The 17618-nt window shown below is 35.0% G+C and overlaps 2 protein-coding genes across 2 annotated transcripts; both read left to right on the forward strand.

The window, feature by feature from the left end:
• The first annotated feature begins 371 nt into the window (after positions 1–371).
• Positions 372–8128, forward strand: LOC104221897 (kinesin-like protein KIN-5D). Its single transcript, XM_009773041.2, has 23 exons — positions 372–590; positions 831–1166; positions 1254–1383; positions 1963–2118; positions 2194–2670; positions 2925–3022; positions 3105–3261; positions 3354–3423; positions 3527–3603; positions 3696–3749; positions 3834–3914; positions 4009–4120; positions 4431–4517; positions 4616–4791; positions 5436–5597; positions 5675–5782; positions 5899–6057; positions 6151–6234; positions 6587–6792; positions 6903–7004; positions 7094–7203; positions 7287–7438; positions 7541–8128. The coding sequence occupies exons 2-23, from the start codon at positions 979–981 to the stop codon at positions 7754–7756; spliced, it is 3162 nt and encodes a 1053-aa protein (XP_009771343.1). The 5' UTR covers positions 372–590; positions 831–978; the 3' UTR covers positions 7757–8128.
• Positions 8129–8996: 868 nt separating this feature from the next.
• On the forward strand, positions 8997–17129 carry LOC104221896 (putative respiratory burst oxidase homolog protein H). Its single transcript, XM_009773040.2, has 15 exons — positions 8997–9334; positions 9669–9764; positions 9854–10016; positions 10095–10143; positions 10225–10338; positions 10756–11562; positions 11679–11771; positions 11859–11974; positions 12052–12154; positions 12324–12415; positions 12499–12646; positions 13199–13333; positions 13407–13535; positions 13612–13690; positions 16891–17129. The coding sequence occupies exons 1-15, from the start codon at positions 9097–9099 to the stop codon at positions 16998–17000; spliced, it is 2472 nt and encodes an 823-aa protein (XP_009771342.1). The 5' UTR covers positions 8997–9096; the 3' UTR covers positions 17001–17129.
• Positions 17130–17618: the final 489 nt, after the last annotated feature.

The raw sequence follows: 17618 nt of genomic DNA on the forward strand, positions 1-17618 counted from the left end.
TTCCCACCTTAAACCCGACATCCTTCCCTCCAAGAACTTCCCACCTTGCTCTTGGGGAGACTCAAACTCACAATCTCTTAATTGGAAGTGGGGGTTGCTTACCATCATAACAACCCTCTTGTCTGGAAATGGAACAGAAATATAAATTCGAAAAGCCTAAGCCCTAAGCTCACCTTACTTATCAATTATCATAGCAATCAAACTCTGTGGCATTTCTCGTAATAATTAGCAAAAGTGTGCCCTCTCATGACCAGATCCTTCAATTTTATTTAAAGCCTTTTCTTTCTGTTTTTATGTTACAACGGTCAAAAATCTATTTCAAATGCCCCGTAACAGCCACAAAATCTGAGTTTTCTCTTCAACTTTATCTCACGTCACGCGCATATGCACACAGCTGCTCTTCTCAATTCCTTCTAATACTATTTCTTTTTATAACCATAAAAGAAGAAAAAATCACCAATTTATCACAGTCTATTTCTTTTCAAATCAAAATCACTACATTCTCTCTCCAAAATCTTCTCTCTAAAACATCGCCGTTGTTCTCACATTGTGTTGAATCTCTCAACGGCCGCCCGGCGATTTCATCGTCGGTAAGTCTACACATTTTCTTAGTCGTTTGTCTGTATCGTACAAATATAAATGCATATACTTCAATCAATGTATTTCTTCTTTTTCCGATTTTTTTCATGATTTTGTTATTTGAATAATGAAATCTCAATTCTCAAGCATTTGATCAATCGTTTTCGATTTGACGGTGAATTTTCGTTTGCATTTACCTCTCACATCTGACGTGAAAATCTACATTTTCACCTCTCCTTATACTGTTTCAGCGCAATCGAGTGACATTGTGTTTCTGGAAGTTTCTATATTGCTACATCAGGATTTTGTTCTTAGATTTCTAAACGAGCTGAGTTGAATCAGAGAATCGGTAGAAACGGTTGTGAGATTGGAGGATATAATTAGAAGATCATTCTAGAAATGGAGTCGTCGCAATCTCAGCAGCAACAGAGAAGAGGAGGAGGTGGCTATGTCACGCGGTCACCGTCGCAGACACCGCGGTCGAGCGATAAGGCGGCTAGAGATCTGCGATCGGTGGAAGGAAATATGAGTGGAAAGCATCATGACAAAGATAAAGGCGTCAATGTGCAGGTTATTGTGCGTTGCAGGTTAGTAAAATCAGAGCATTTTGGAGCTTTAGTGTAACCTCTGAATTGAATTGATTGTATTTGATGGAATTGTTATGAAATATGCAGGCCGTTGAGTGAGGATGAGATGAGATTGAATACACCAGCGGTGATTTCCTGCAATGAGGGAAGAAGAGAAATTTCTGCTATGCAGAACATTGCTAATAAGCAGATTGACAAAACATTTGTCTTTGATAAGGTTTTGAATTTTTTTTATTTGATTTATCCTTATCTTGATAGCATTGGTACTGAAATATAGATAAAGGACAAATGAACATTGGCCAAAACGAAAAAAGAAAAAGAAAAGTGTAGAGTGTATAGTTAAAACGGTAATTTCAAGTAATAATTCGGACACATTGCCTGTTTAGAGCAGAATGATACAAGGAATTCATATAATAACCAGCTCCTACTAGTTTGATGCTAGAGGTGTATTTGCCGGCTTGATTGATTTAGACTGAATGCCCATACTTCTTGAGTTCCGGTACAAAATTAATTTTTCTGGTTCTGCTGAAAAAAAGAAAGATTTATACTTTTTGAAAATATATAGGACTTCTAATACTTTTTATTTGTATTTGCATAATATTGGCATGAGATGACTTTAAATGGAGTGACGTGGTCAGTAAGGATTCATATAGTTGACACCAACTTGTTTGGGATTGAGGCATAGTTGTGTTGTTGTTGTTGTTGTTGTTGCAAAGAAGAATAAAAAAGGTTGTGAATCAAGATATCTGGTGATTCTTGAGATGACACTAACATTGTGTTGGTTAATGCTATCCAGGTCTTTGGTCCTATGTCCAAACAGAAGGACTTGTATGATTCTGCAATCTGTCCTATTGTCTTTGAAGTTCTAGAGGGCTATAACTGCACAGTTTTCGCTTATGGGCAGACAGGAACAGGGAAAACTTATACAATGGAGGGAGGGGGAAGAAAGAAGGTTGGTAGCTGTTAGAAATGCATTTGTTATGCTAATTTCTTCTTCATATTAATTCATTACAGTCACCCCGTTTAGAATGGGGAATTTCCAAGTGATGCAGGTGTTATCCCACGAGCTATAAAGCAAATCTTTGACATATTGGAAGCTCAAAGTGCCGAATATAGTGTGAAAGTAACATTCTTGGAGCTGTATAACGAGGAGATAACCGATCTTTTAGCTCCAGAGGAATGTAATAAGTTTACAGATGACAAATCTAAGAAACCATTAGCTCTGATGGAAGATGGTAAGGGTGGAGTTTTTGTTAGAGGCCTGGAAGAGGAGATAGTATGCTCTGCAAATGAAATCTATAATGTCTTGGAGAAAGGTTCTGCTAAAAGGCGTACAGCTGAAACTCTTCTTAACAAACAGAGCAGTCGTTCTCATTCTATATTCTCTATCACAATTCACATCAAGGAATATACTCCAGAAGGGGAAGAGATGATCAAATGTGGCAAACTTAATCTTGTAGACCTTGCGGGTTCTGAAAACATTTCACGTTCTGGTGCAAGAGAGGTGAGACATTAAAATTCTGTAATTCGTTAACCATTGCATTTAGCAAGTTTGTTAGTAAGAAAAGGAAAAAAGAAAGAAAGAAAAGAACAAGCGTGCAAAAGTTGTTTTAGAAATGTCATAATTTTACCTTCTTCAGGGCAAATTATCCTGGAAGATACTTCTCAAGTTCTTTTTGGTTCTTTTTCCCACTTTGATTGTGTTTTTTCTGTAAACATTATAGTAAACTGTACTAGATGATAGATTTTCTTTTGCAGGGCAGAGCGAGGGAAGCTGGGGAAATCAACAAGAGTTTGCTTACACTTGGTCGTGTTATAAATTCTTTAGTTGAGCACTCTGGTCATGTCCCATATAGGTGCTTAAAAATCCATATCTATATTACACAATATTGTATGAAGCTTTTTACATACCTTGAGAAGCAGTTGTTGGTATGTCAGGGAGAGCAAAATAACAAGATTGTTGAGAGATTCATTGGGAGGGAAAACAAAGACATGCATAATTGCGACAATATCACCCTCCATTCACTCTATGGAAGAGACTCTGAGCACTTTAGATTATGCTCATCGTGCCAAAAACATAAAGAATAAGCCAGAGGTCAGTTTTCTGTGGACAATCAAGCATTCTCAAAAGCCGTCTGTTTGATTTTGTGTTCAACTGTCCTTGACTTTTCTTTTGCTGTTATTTAGATTAACCAGAAGATGATGAAATCTGCATTAATGAAGGACTTATATTCTGAGATTGAAAGACTGAAGCAAGGTGATACTGCTTTCTTCTTCTCTTTGTACATGAATCTCTATCTCGGATGCTAGTTAGATTATTTATGTTTTGAAACATAAAATTTCCATTTTAATGCCAACAGAGGTGTATGCTGCGAGAGAGAAGAATGGCATCTACATACCAAGAGATCGATATCTCCAAGAGGAAGCAGAGAAAAAGGTTAGGCCCTGATCCATAGATCCCCATGATTGGTCGAATTATCCTGTAATCTTTTCTCATTTATGGTAAACATGTTTTTTCTCCTCTCTCAGGCAATGTCTGAAAAGATAGAAAAGATGGAACTTGACTTAGAATCTAAAGACAAGGTATGCTACTGATTAATAACTCAGCTAGATCTTATTGACCATTGAGAACTCAAAACTCATTACATTTTTGCCTGCTGCAAACAGCAACTCATGGAGCTTCAGGAACTGTACAATTCTCAGCAGTTGTTGACCACTGAATTGACTGACAAACTTGACAAGACAGAGGTATATGGAGTTCTGACCCCACCTAATATCAGAAGCTTTCATTTGTTGTCCACCTCTTTCTCATGGAGATTAGCTATAATTTTGTATCTTTCAGAGAAAGCTTCAGGAAACTCAACATACTTTGGCTGATCTTGAAGAGAAACACAGGCTGGCAATTACAACAATAAAAGAAAAGGAATTTCTGATAACGAACCTTCTAAAGTCTGGTAAGCTGCATCCTCTGCGCATTGTCAAGGCAGACTCTTTCGATTAGCCATCTGCTATTGTTCTGAAATTGCATGCTTTTCCTCTGAACTTTGGGGTGAATATATTTTTTTTTGGGGGGTGGGTGTGGGGGGTGGGGGTTATGCAATTTTTGGTGTTTTTATAAACAATTTGGGATGAGGTCATATTTCTCTTTAAGGGAAATAATACCAAATTCACCAAAGGAGACACATTATGGAGTCTGGGTTTTTCGAGTCATTTTACCTTTCGGATTAGTTGTATGAGATATTTAAAGCGTACGTTTTCTACCAGAAAAATCACTGGTTGAGCAGGCCTTTGAACTTCGAGCTGAGCTGGAACATGCTGCATCAGATGTCTCAAACCTGTTTGCAAAGATTGGTATGTCAACAGCTTTTAAAGACTTGTAGATGTAATGAACTTTCTTTCTCAAATAAAGGCTGCATTGCACCTACTATACTGATAATGGTCGATTTCAGAGCGCAAGGACAAAATAGAATATGAAAACAAAGTTCTCATTCAAAAGTTCCAATCCCAATTAACTCAACAGCTTGAAGTTCTGCATAAGAGTGTCTCTTCCTCAGCCACCCAACAAGAGCAACAACTCAAACACATGGAGGAAGACATGCAATCCTTTGTATCTAGCAAGATTGAGGTATAGTTGACTTAAAATTTACCATGTACCTTTTAAAGAAGACACTCTACAATGTTTCTGGAAAAAGCTACAAGACTTAAAGTATGCACTTCTCTATTTACACTTACAGAATTCATTGTTTTCATGATGTCATGTCTACAAAGATTTAAGCATCCTTGACTTAACTAAATTAAGGGTTGGCCTTGCAATATTGCCTAGACCCAAGGATGTGATTATCATCATCTACATACCATTTTCGAGAAATTGCAAAAGCGCTTCTGTAAAACACAATCAAAACTATGTGTGATCCAAATTTACATGTCATATTCAGCAGTCGTCATGTGTCCTCTAATTATAGTGATGGATGGTTGATTCTCCTTTTCTTTTAACTCTTTTTTTTTTTCTCTCTCTCTCATATTCCTCTCAATAAATTTCATACGTGCATTTAAAAAATATCCATTCTGATGCAGCGGAATCTAGATGAAAAGACTTAAATCCAATTGTCTGAACTTAGCTAAAAATCTGAACCTGCTCTTTTGTGTCTCAACACATTTCGCATGCATGTTCAACCAGTGTTGGGTATAAAAAAGTATCCTAGCTAGCCATACATGCTTCAGAGATTCTTACTCCTGATAAATCAGTATGGGTTTTGGTGTACTTTTTAGGCTATGGAGGAGCTTCGAGGGCGCCTAGACAATTTGAAAATCATGTTTGGGTCGGGTATCGAAGCTTTAGATGGTTTGGCTGGGGAGCTCGATGGCAATGCTCGGTCAACTTTTGATCGTTTAAACTCTGAATTTTCTAAACATTCATCTGCTCTCCGAGAGGTATGCCTCTTTTTTAATTCTCTGAGAAATTCCAGGTAGTATTGACAATCAGCTTATCTCTTTGTATCGAAATGTAGCTTTTTGAGGAGATTGGCTTTGAAGCTAATACCTTGGTTAATGATCTTCAAAAAAGTCTTCACAGCCAGGAGGAGAAACTAATTGCATTTGCAGCACAACAGCGTGAGGTATCAGTAGTTTCTATTTTGTGAAATCTTCCCCCTTCACCCCTTGGTTCCCCTCTCTATAGCTCTCTCCTTTTCCTTCTCAAGTTTGGATGCTTTATATTTTGGATGCTTTATAGGCTCACTGCAGGACAATCACAACGTCAAGGTCATTTTCTGAAGTTACTGGCAACTTCTTTAAGACATTAGATATGCATGTCTCCCAATTGGGTGATATAGTGGAAGATGCACAGACAGTCAGCGACCAGAAGTTTTCTGAACTTGAAAAGAAGTTTGAGGTAATTGGAGTCATCCATGTGCATCTCTATTTCACTTAATGAAGGTCAATATGCATCTTAGCCCCGTTTCATATGGATATCTTCCTTTTACAGGAATGTGCTGCCAATGAGGAGAAGCAAATCTTGCAGAAAGTGGCGGAACTCCTTGAAGGATCAAATGCTAGGAAGAAAAAATTGGTATGGTGATTTATTGGTCATTTAAATGCGTGCATCATGATTTGCTTCACCAGCTGAAGAAAGGCATCAGTACAGTTTTGGCTAAAAATTTATATTATCCCTAAACCTAGACAAAGCGATAGTACTTGTACTTCATTGACCAATAAATATGGCAAAAAGATGCATAATCATGCCTAGTTTTTATGTATGAATTTTGTTTCTAGTGCTTGTACTTAATGATGGAATAATGTTATTCTTCATTTAACAGTGACAAGAAGAATACATCGTGGATCCGAGATGACAATTATTGACTTAATACTTTATCTACTGTAGACTGCGAAAGCTAATGGATATTTTACTTGGTCTGCTCTAGGTTCAAACCGCAATTAATGACCTCCGCGAAAGTGGTTACAACCGAACCAGCAGACTAAAACAAGAGATGTCAACCATGCATGATTCAACCACTTCAGTCAAAGCCGAATGGACCAATTATATGGAAATGGCTGAATGCCATTATCTTGAGGATACTGCTTCTGTGGAAAACGGGAAGAAAGAGATGGAGGAGGTGCTACGGTCTTGGTATGTTCTCCTAGCATATACCATATCACCTCTGATGAGTACTTATGTGTTCTTTGGCTGCTGAAGTTTTTCTTGGCCTCTCTCTGCTTACTTGAATACATATTGTGCAGTTTGCAAAAGGCAAAATTGGGTGCTGAACAGTGGACGAATGCTCAACGCGCTTTGATTAGTCTAGAGGAAAGAAATGTTGCGTTTATGGATAAAATAGTTAGGTTGGTTGATTCACTTGCTATTCAAGGATTTTGTCTCATAGTTCCAATATATCACCTTTTATTTACTGTGAGCTTGTATATTTTTGTAGCGAAGGATTGAATACCAATGAAGCATTGCGTGCACAGTTTTCTTCTGGCGTGTCATCTACTCTTGAAGACACTGATGTTGCCAACAAAAACCTACTCTCTTCCATTGACCGTAAGCTATAAAGTTTAACACATATATTAATGACCTTTGCTGGCTGCTTGGTATCTTCCGGCTAACTAAATTAAGATCTGCAGATTCATTACAACTTGACCGTGATGCTTGTGGAAACCTTGATTCCATGATTGTTCCTTGTTGCGGAGAGCTGAGAGAATTGAAGAGTGGGCACTACCACAAGGTTGTTGAAATTACAGATCATGCAGGGCAATGTCTTTCACAAGAGTACATGGTAAGGACATAGCGTTATATGACAGAAACTCTCGTGTCTATTATGTAGGGAATGTCATTATTCATGTAATTTGTTTCTCCAAATCTTTGTCACTTGTACTAGGTTGACGAACCATCATGCTCTACACCGAAAAAGAGAGCTTTCAGTATACCAAGCGTTGGTTCCATTGAAGAGCTCAAAACTCCTCCATTCGAGGAGTTGTTGAAATCATTTTGGGATGGAAAATCACTGAAGCAAGCAAATGGAGATGTAAAGCATATTGCAGAGGACGCTCATTCTTTGAGAGATTCAAGACTTCCCCTCACTACTATTAATTAGGACTATAGAAATTAGATATGGAAGCTGTACATAAGAATTCACCTACATGGACGAGTGAGGGATAGGTTAGTCGTAAGGGCCCTCCACCTCCAATCATAGCGTTGGGGGTTCGAGTCATCAAGGGAGCAAGTGGAAGAAGCCTCTATTGGGCTCTCCTTCAGTGAGGGTTTTGGATGTGGGTTACCATATCGCAAAAAGAAAGAGAGAAAAAAAGTTTCCTACATGTAATTTATGTTAGTGTATCCTATTCTTTAAATTATTATTGAGAAGAGTTTCACTTGTTTGAGCTCTTCTACGAAGCAGAGTTGGGAGTTTTCTGAGACAATGACAAGAATATAGTGAATGAGTAGCTTTGAGGTGTCTTTTGTTCAATGTGACATCTTGAGGTCATTCTTTTAAATTTTTAAATTTAAATGGAAAGTTTAAAGTTAAATTATTTCTAGCATAAAAATGGAAAGTTTAAAATTAAATTATTTCTAGCTATAAGAAAGATGTGTTACATAAAATAAAACAATGAAGTATATCATTTTGGATATTCATGGTAAATACAGTTTGACTGAGAGAAATGCTTGGCCCATGACAGACTTTGGAAAGCAATAAATCAATGGAAGAAGAAATTGCCAAATTAGATCCAAATCCAAGTCAACTGACTTATATTTGTGTACATAAGAGTCCGACAAATATTAGAAAAGGTTCTAAGCTTTCATCATTTTATCCATCAATGATAACTTCAAAACCCAAAAGCTTAAAGAGAAAAAGAATATCAAAAGGAAATAAATAAATAAAAGCAGTGGAGGACGACGTGCTTGCAAGTAGGAGCTGATTGGGGATCACAAAGGACTACTTCTTGCATTGAACAATTCGAACACGTCTTAAAGATGCATTTTCCCCACCAAATTTGATTCCCAAGAATGCAAGCATTGGAACATTGATAAATATATTTAATCATATGATCTGTCCCTAGCTTGCTAAAATTAAGATATTGTATTTGACATTACGGGTTAATGACAAATTGCAGTATCTTATGTATAAATCCAGTCATTTAGTGACTAAACTTTCATTCAACTACTCCTTGGCTGTTTTAAAATTATTCAATTAACTCAAAGAAAAGAACATGAATGCAAACTAAAAGGGACGGGGGGTGGATAATAGTCAGACTACATTTTAGCTGCTGTTTAGTGGGGGACACTATGGTTTTTGAAAAACGGTGTATTGTCAAACAACTGACTTAACGAACTCTCCTCTCTTTTCCCTCTATGCTCTAAAATCTCTTTTTCATCCACCAAATACAAATTCTGTGAACAGAGTATTTGCATCAAAGAAGGAGAGAATCACATAGTATGATGCCCATTGACAATGGGGACTTATCTAGAGACAATTCAGTGAAATGGATTCTTGAAAATGCTGAAATAGATAGTGATGTTCCGGATAATCAAGAACCTGTTAACCAAAAATCTTTCAAGAAAAATTTTAGCATTTCAAGAAGAAGAAATGGAGTTGTCCCAAGAATGGGGAGGATGCAATCAGGGGCTGCTAGAGGCCTCAACAGCTTGCGCTTTCTTGACAGAACAACCACAGGTATTGAATTCTGTAACTATTCTCATCTAAAATGTGTGAATTCGTTTTGATAATGGGGTGACGAATTACTAGGAGGTACAGGGTTCGAGTTCTCTATGGTAGCTAAAAACCCCCATAGTAGGTCTTCTACTTTGGTACTCTAGATTAATTGGACCAATAGATTCTGGACGCCAACTGATTATAGATAATGGTGGCGGTTAGATTTGAACACATGGGCCCTCTATGTGCTCGATCTAATACCATATTGAATTGTGTGATAATCTCATCAGTTAGTAATCTATTACAAAAAGAAAAAGGAAATTTTTTATTTACTGAATTATATTTTCAACAACAGGGAAGGAAGGAGATGCCTGGAGAAGTGTCGAGAAACGCTTCAATCAAAATGCAGTTAACGGGAGGCTATTCAGAGAGAAATTTGGGACCTGCATTGGTATTTTGTTCAACTTTCTGGCTTTTTCATAGTATAAACTTACTTTCAGTTATAGCAGAAAGTAACATTTCTATATTTTGCATAAATAGGTATGGGAGAAAGCAAGGAATTTGCTGGAGAATTATTTGACACATTGGCAAGGCGTAGGAAGGTTAACACAGAAAATGGTATAAATATAGATGAAGTGAGAGGATTTTGGGAGGACATATCAACTCAATCTCTTGATGCAAGGCTTTCTATTTTCTTTGACATGTAAGAAGTTATTCAATGTGAGAAAAAAAAAACTAAAAGCCTTGTTTCTAAAGAACTAATGATGGTCAAATATTTCAGGTGTGACAAGAATGGTGATGGCAAACTATCAGAGGAAGAGGTAAAGGAGGTGAGCAAAATGTACCTTGTAAATATTTTCTTCTTTCTTCTTATTTTGCAAGTCTATCTACTAAGTATATTTGTGAAAAAGGTTCTAGTGATGAGTGCCTCAGCAAACAAATTGTCAAAATTCAAGCAACATGCACCTACATATGCAGCTCTAATTATGGAAGAGCTTGACCCTGATCACATGGGATATATTGAGGTAAAGATGCCACTGAAAAATGCTATTTTTCTCCTATTTTTATAATGTATTTAAGTTATATAAGCTGATAGTATAAGCAATTTTTGCACAATCTGCGCAAATTTAATCGGTTATAGCAGTTTGCCCTATCTTTATGAAGAGTTATCTATTATTATAGTTTAACATAATATACGACAACAACAACAACCCAGTGGATTCTTACAAGTGGGGTCTTGGGAATGTAGGATGTACGCAGCCATACCCCTAGCCTTAGAGGGCAGAGAGATTGTTTCCCACAGACCCTCCGCTAAAGAAAAGATGAAAGAAACATTGACAGCAAGTAGATAGTTTAACGTAATATGATTCTATAAAAATCTATACACTATCGATGTGCAGAACTTAAACTCCTTTATTATCTCGTCTTGTACTTGAAAGCAGATGTGGCAACTTGAAGCTCTACTAAGAGGGATGGTGGGATCAGAAGAAGGGGAAAAAACTCTGAAGAGATCGCAAACACTAGCAAAAACCATGATACCGAAAGAATACAGAACTCCAGTCAGTAAATTCTTATGCAAAACCACAGAGAAAATACAAGAAAACTGGAAAAGAATATGGCTCCTAACATTATGGTTGTGCATAAACTTGATACTCTTCATATGGAAGTTCCAACAATTTAAAAGGAAAACAGCTTTTCAGATCATGGGGTATTGTGTTTGCATTGCTAAAGGTGCAGGGGAGACACTTAAGTTCAATATGGCTCTCATTCTCCTTCCTGTTTGCAGAAGAACTCTTACTAAGCTCAGAGAAACTTTTCTTGGTTCAATAATTCCCTTTGATGATAACATCAATTTCCACAAGATAATTGCATGGGGAATTGCAATAGCAACATTTATTCACGCGCTCTTTCATATGAGCTGCAATTTTGTGAAACTAACATCATGTCCGCAAACCAAATTTATGACACTTCATGGAAGCAACTTTGACTACCACCAACCGACTTACTTGAATCTCGTTGCATCTATCCCCGGAATAACAGGGATTCTGATGACACTTATCATGCTTTTCTCATTCACATTGGCAACACATTCATTCAGAAGGAATGTCATCAAATTGCCTTGGCCGTTCCATCATTTAGCAGGTTTTAACGCGTTTTGGTATGCACATCATCTGCTTTTCCTCGTCTACATCCTCTTGATCCTCCATGGCTACTTCATATACCTTACCAAAGAATGGTACAAAAAGACGGTATGTTGACATCTCTAGCTATGCAGTAAGTTATGTGGTAACTTGAAAAATGCACATCAATCATATTATGGCTTTTAAAATCAAACTGGTGATGAAAGAATACTTGTGTTGTGCAGACATGGATGTATCTTGCAGTTCCAGTACTTGCGTATGCTACGGAAAGAACTCTCATTGTCTATGAGCACAGCTACCATGTCAATATCATAAAGGTTTTATTTTGAACAAATTTATTATCAACTTTAACCAATTACAGAAGTTGCTGAATTCAGATTTTATTTGGTGTTAAAAATATGCAGGCTGTCACGTATACAGGGAATGTACTTGCATTATATATGAGTAAACCTCCTGGATTCAAGTATAAGAGTGGAATGTACCTTTTTGTTAAATGTCCAGATATATCAACCTTTGAATGGTAATTGAAGAAACACAAACTCTCTCACTGCAATTACAAATCTGGCCATCACTTTCCGCTAAGGAAGTTTTTTACAGGCATCCATTCTCAATCACTTGTGCACCAGACGATAACTATTTAAGTGTCCATATACGTACATTGGGAGACTGGACTACAGAGCTCAAAACCAGATTTGAAAAGGTAACAAATTTGTTCTCCAAGCCACTTTCATTTGCTATTTAATGAGCTAAAAATAATAAAATTCATCAAATGTAATTACCTTTTAAATGAGTGAATGGAAGTTAAACTCCTTGATGAATGGTGAGGGCAGAATATGTACTTTTGTTGATATTAAAGCTCTCGTTTGCAGGCATGTGAGCCTCAATCTGCGAGATCAAGGAAAGGAAGTCTTGTTAGAATGGAAACCAAAGCATATTCAAATGTTGAACAGTCTCAATGCGAGTATGAAGTGTGTTCTATTGTCGTTACAGCTGCTAATTCTCATTTTGGAACTTATAATATGTATGTATTTTGACGAAGAGCAGATTTCCCAAAATCAGTATCAAAGGACCTTATGGTGCACCAGCTCAGAACTACAAGAAATATGATATACTTCTACTGATTGGCTTGGGAATAGGAGCAACACCATTTATCAGCATTTTAAAGGACCTTCTAAACAATGAATCTGAATCTGTAAGTTCCTACTTCCAAAACCATATTTTGCTAATACTGAGTGCCACGAGAACATAGGAAATTTTACCTCCTATATCAAAAGTATAGGAGGTACCTTTTATACACCAAAATTATTTTTTATAGCTACCTTTTATATTATAGCTACCTTTTATATTTTATAGCAAAATAAGTATTTATGGTATATATTACCATTGAGGCATGAAATACGCTATTTATTTTTTTTCTCTCTCCTAGACAGCTCGACATACCTATTTTTAAGGTGATTGCCGTTACTGTATTCATGAATATATGGCGCGAATACATGTGAATACATGCACGTACAGCTGAAATACCCTGATTTTTAGGCGTTTTTGCTGCTGTATTCATGAATACAACAGCGCGAATACACCATCGTAACAACTGAATAGTAGCTATAGGAAGTAATTATGTATATGGTAGCTATAGAAAGTTAATAACCACTAAACAATAGTGGTTTCTGAAAATTCCTCTCGAACATATTACTAAAAAAAATGGATTGATTTTGCTACTACTAACTAAATTCAACTAGTGCAGAATCAGCAAGTTGGTGAATCGTCTAGTAATAAGAGAGGTCCTAACAGAGCATATTTCTACTGGGTGACAAGAGAACAAGGATCATTTGATTGGTTCAAGGGTGTAATGGATGACATTGCTGAATATGACCATAATGTGAGTTTTCAAAACATGATTTTCGTTGTTTCCATAAAATTCAACTAATACATTTATAATATATTTTGAGCAGGAATTGATAGAAATGCACAACTACTTGACAAGTGTATATGAAGAAGGAGATGCTCGATCTGCACTTATTGCAATGGTGCAATCACTACAACATGCTAAAAATGGAGTTGATGTTGTCTCCGACAGTCGGGTATTATATATATATATCCTCTTTACCCATGATTTTCATTCAAACAATATTGTTATTGACACAGCTTCTATAACAGATAAGAACACATTTTGCAAGACCAAATTGGAAAAAGGTATTCTCTCGCTTGGCAGCAGCCCATCCATCCTCTCGAATTGGTAAGCCCCCTTATTTTTGAAAAAGAACGCATATTGTTCCAGTCTCTACAAATCTGATAGAAATGTTCCAAATAAGTTCTGACTTACCAATTTCTAGCCATTAATCATAGACTTACCAAAAAGCACATATAAAAATTAAAAACCCAAATAAATAAGCTTCTTTCTCTTCAAAAATGTACACAAAGATCTTCTTCCACGTGATCAACAACATTAGATGCAAGACAGAAAGAAAATTTTATGGATGATGTAACAAACAAGGTGATGAATGCAAAAAAAAAATATATGTATACAAAATTCCAAAAATCTAAGCAAAAAATAATATTTTTCAATGGGTATAGTTGAAATTCATTGAAAACATATGGATGAGTCGATATACAACATTTGAGGAAGATTGGAGGTGATTTGGTATCAAAACTCGTAGATAAATCGAGTTCAATTTTTTTTCTGCGACACATGTATCACATACACAACTATACATGTCTGATACACATTTGATATAAATATGATGCATATGTGATACACATATCATTTTTTTCATGTTCATCTTCTACTTTGAATTTTCAATTCAAACCAGCTCAAAACTCCACCAAATCATCCCAAAGCTGAGATTCAAGCTCCTTAAAATGTACCCAATCTATTCTAATAATACCCACTCAAAAAAAGCAAAAAATTGATTTTTTTTTGCCACAAATGGCTAATTGGCTACTATTAGTAATATTTTATAAATTGACCAATTTTTGTAATAATCTACTTATAAATGGATATAGCCGGGAGTTTTTCCAAGGAAATTTCATGGATGAGGTGGCAACGAATATGATGAAATACAATGTGTTTGTGTATATATATATATTAAAAAATCTAAGCAAAAAGGACCTTTTTCAATGGGTATAGTTGAAATTCATTGAAAACATATAGATGAGTAAATATACAAATTTAAGGAAGATTGGAGGTTATTTGGACTGATTTGGTATTAAAATTCGTAGTTAAAATCGAGTTTAATTTTTTTTCACATAGATATACATGAGATACACATTTGATACCAATATGATACATATGTGATACACATATTATTTTTTCATGTTCATCTTCTACTTTGAATTTTCAATTCAAACCAACTCAAAACTCCACCAATTTACCCCAAAACAGAGGTTCAAACTCCTTTAGATGTATCCAATCTATTATAATAACACCCACTAAAAAAATAAAAAAATTGATTTCTTTTTTGGCCACAAAATAGCTAATTGGCTAATATTAGTATTATTTTATGAATTGACCAATTTTGTAATAACCTGCTTATAAATGAATATTGCCGGCAATTTCTCCAAGAATTTAATTGTTATTTGGGTAAGTCTATAAACATGTCAAATTAACTTATAAGCACTTCTTAACTTATATATTATTTGGTGAGTACCAAAATTAGGTCATCTAAGTCGGGTTGGTTTGGGTTTTTTAATTATCAAACCAAACAAATTATGTCGGAAATCTATAAACCAAACTAAACTAACAAAAGTCGGGTTTTCAATCTCGGTTTCTTTTCGGGTTTTTTTTCAATATACTTTTTATAGCACAAAACATATAATTTGTGCTTAAAATATTTATTTGGTCTCAGTAGGATACAACTATAGAAGGTATTACCTAAGAAAATGACACAAAAAAATGTAAGATGAGTCATATCATTATACTAAAATAATCAACAATAAAGATAATAAAATCGCATAAAAACAAATATTGCTAATTAATAATGAAAATGAACATAATCTAAAAGCACTAAATAAGATACAACTATATAGGTATTACCTAAGAAAATAACACAAAATAATATTAGATGAGTCATGATATTGTATTAAAAAATTCGACACATAAAGCCATAATGATAGTGAACATAATCTAAATGTACTAAGCCATATTAAAATAAGTACAAGTAATATATTAAGTATTAATTACATGATTAAACAACGACAAAAATAAATTATTCATTTTAACTACTTAAACCAATACAACAACAACCCAGTAAAATCTCACCAGTGGAGTCTGGGGAGAGTAGAATGTACGCAGACCTTACCCCTACCCTGGAGGGGATAGAGAGGAACTACTTAAATCAATGCAAAACTAAAAAAATAAATATCCAACACTATTATCATTCTTAATATAAAGTTGAAGTTTTTTTGTTAGTATTATTATTGATTTGGTTTTGGTTTGGCCTTTATTTGAGTTATTAATATTTTTAAGCTATAAAACATATTAGACCATTCAAAAAATTTAAGTCCAAACTCAAAATAATCCATTAAAAGGGAGAACTATGAAAAATTTAAGAAATATTTATAAATTACATTATGATAAATATTTTAAAAACTTTTATACCTATAATGTCGGTTTGGTTTGGTTTCGTTTAATTTTTGTTAGTTAAAACAAAACCAAAATAATTATGATCGATTTTTTTCCCAATACCAAACCAAATCAGACCAAACCATAGTGCAATTTTTTTTCCGATTTGATTCGGATTATTGATTTGGTGCGGTTGTCGGCTTTCTTTGTATGCCTTACCCAAACTTAGGATTTTATTAGCTTACAAATACTTTCGGGTTTGATCAAATATTTATTATTTCGCATCCATGCACAAAAATAAAAGCTCTATACTCGTTTTTTTTTTTTTTTTTTTTTTTTAATTATAAAACTGCCCATTAATACGTAGGCTGGGATATATTCATCTTCCGACAACAACCATGTTTGGAGGGGGCTTGGCCTAACCTCCATTTACAATGCATTGCTTACTGTAAACTTAACCAGTAAGATATAGATGAGGAGGGGGTTTATGGACAAAAATAAATTTATTATCTCCTCCTTTTCCTATGTTTAACTAACAAAAAAATTATATTTTTCATATCTAATTCTAAAAGTGGGAATTTGCCATTTATTCATCAGGAAGAGTCCTTTAGCACCTTTAGGCAACTGATGAAAGGACGAGTAAATAATTCCCTCTGTTAGATTAGAAGCATCTTTGGCCATACTCCTCCATTCCATTTTCGTGCTTTTTCATATAATGATATTTTTACATTCATATTTTTTCTTATAAACAACTTACTTTAATTATTTTAGTAGAAAAGAGCTTAAAGTGCTTATCAGTATTTTATATATGCCAAAGATATTAACTGCTTATTCTTAGTTCCTCATGTGATGTTTTAACCTATGATATATTGCAGGTGTGTTTTACTGCGGAAGTCCCACTCTAACAAAACCACTTAGAAGGCTGTGTCAAGAATTTAGTTTGAATTCATCCACTCGCTTCAATTTCCACAAAGAAAATTTCTAGAAATAGTGTCAAGAATATGTTGCTTGATGTATATTTGGGAAAGTCGGACTTTATTTCAGTCCTTACTCATCTTGCTTTTTATCTGTTTCAGACATAGCAATGATTCGAATTATTTATAGTTCTTGATCAGCTGTCTGCAGTTTCAGCAATATTTAAATCATCAACATTAATTGGAACAATGACAATTCTTATTCAAATCTCTTTTCATATACTCCCTCCGTCCACTCAGTCCAAATTTACTTCTCCACTATTGACTTGGCACACCCTTTAGGAAATAATAGATATCATGGTTTACTATATCACCCACTATTTATTATATGTTGGAAAATGAATTGGAAATAAGTACTCACTCCAGTCTACTTTAATTGATTTTTTTGGCTATTTTCACACATACGAATCCATCCACCTTTTAACATTAATTAACTGACAATAATAACCTTTACTATCTCTTTAATTTATTCATTGAAAATATAACAGATACTCTGAAACTCTTTACTCCTAGAACAACTTTGAAAAAAAAAAGAAATTAATTCCTTTTTAATATCTGAAAATTCAAATATTGTACAAAAATCAGCCAAAAAATCAATTATAGTGGACCGAAGGGAGTAGTACTTATTA

The sequence above is a fragment of the Nicotiana sylvestris genome, chromosome 6 (genome assembly GCF_000393655.2).
Source record: "Nicotiana sylvestris chromosome 6, ASM39365v2, whole genome shotgun sequence".
NCBI classification, from domain to species: Eukaryota; Viridiplantae; Streptophyta; class Magnoliopsida; order Solanales; family Solanaceae; genus Nicotiana; species Nicotiana sylvestris.

Bases quoted from the DNA above. Each gene is read 5' to 3' on its own strand.
- LOC104221896 (XM_009773040.2), top strand. From the start codon at position 9,097: ATGATGCCCATTGACAATGGGGACTTATCTAGAGACAATTCAGTGAAA. The intron at 11,772-11,858 runs GTTTTATTTTGA...AAAAATATGCAG, and splicing joins ACCATGTCAATATCATAAAG to GCTGTCACGTATACAGGGAA. The intron at 13,334-13,406 runs GTGAGTTTTCAA...TATTTTGAGCAG, and splicing joins TTGCTGAATATGACCATAAT to GAATTGATAGAAATGCACAA.
- LOC104221897 (XM_009773041.2), top strand. From the start codon at position 979: ATGGAGTCGTCGCAATCTCAGCAGCAACAGAGAAGAGGAGGAGGTGGC. The intron at 3,604-3,695 runs GTTAGGCCCTGA...CTCCTCTCTCAG, and splicing joins AAGAGGAAGCAGAGAAAAAG to GCAATGTCTGAAAAGATAGA. The intron at 3,750-3,833 runs GTATGCTACTGA...TGCTGCAAACAG, and splicing joins ACTTAGAATCTAAAGACAAG to CAACTCATGGAGCTTCAGGA.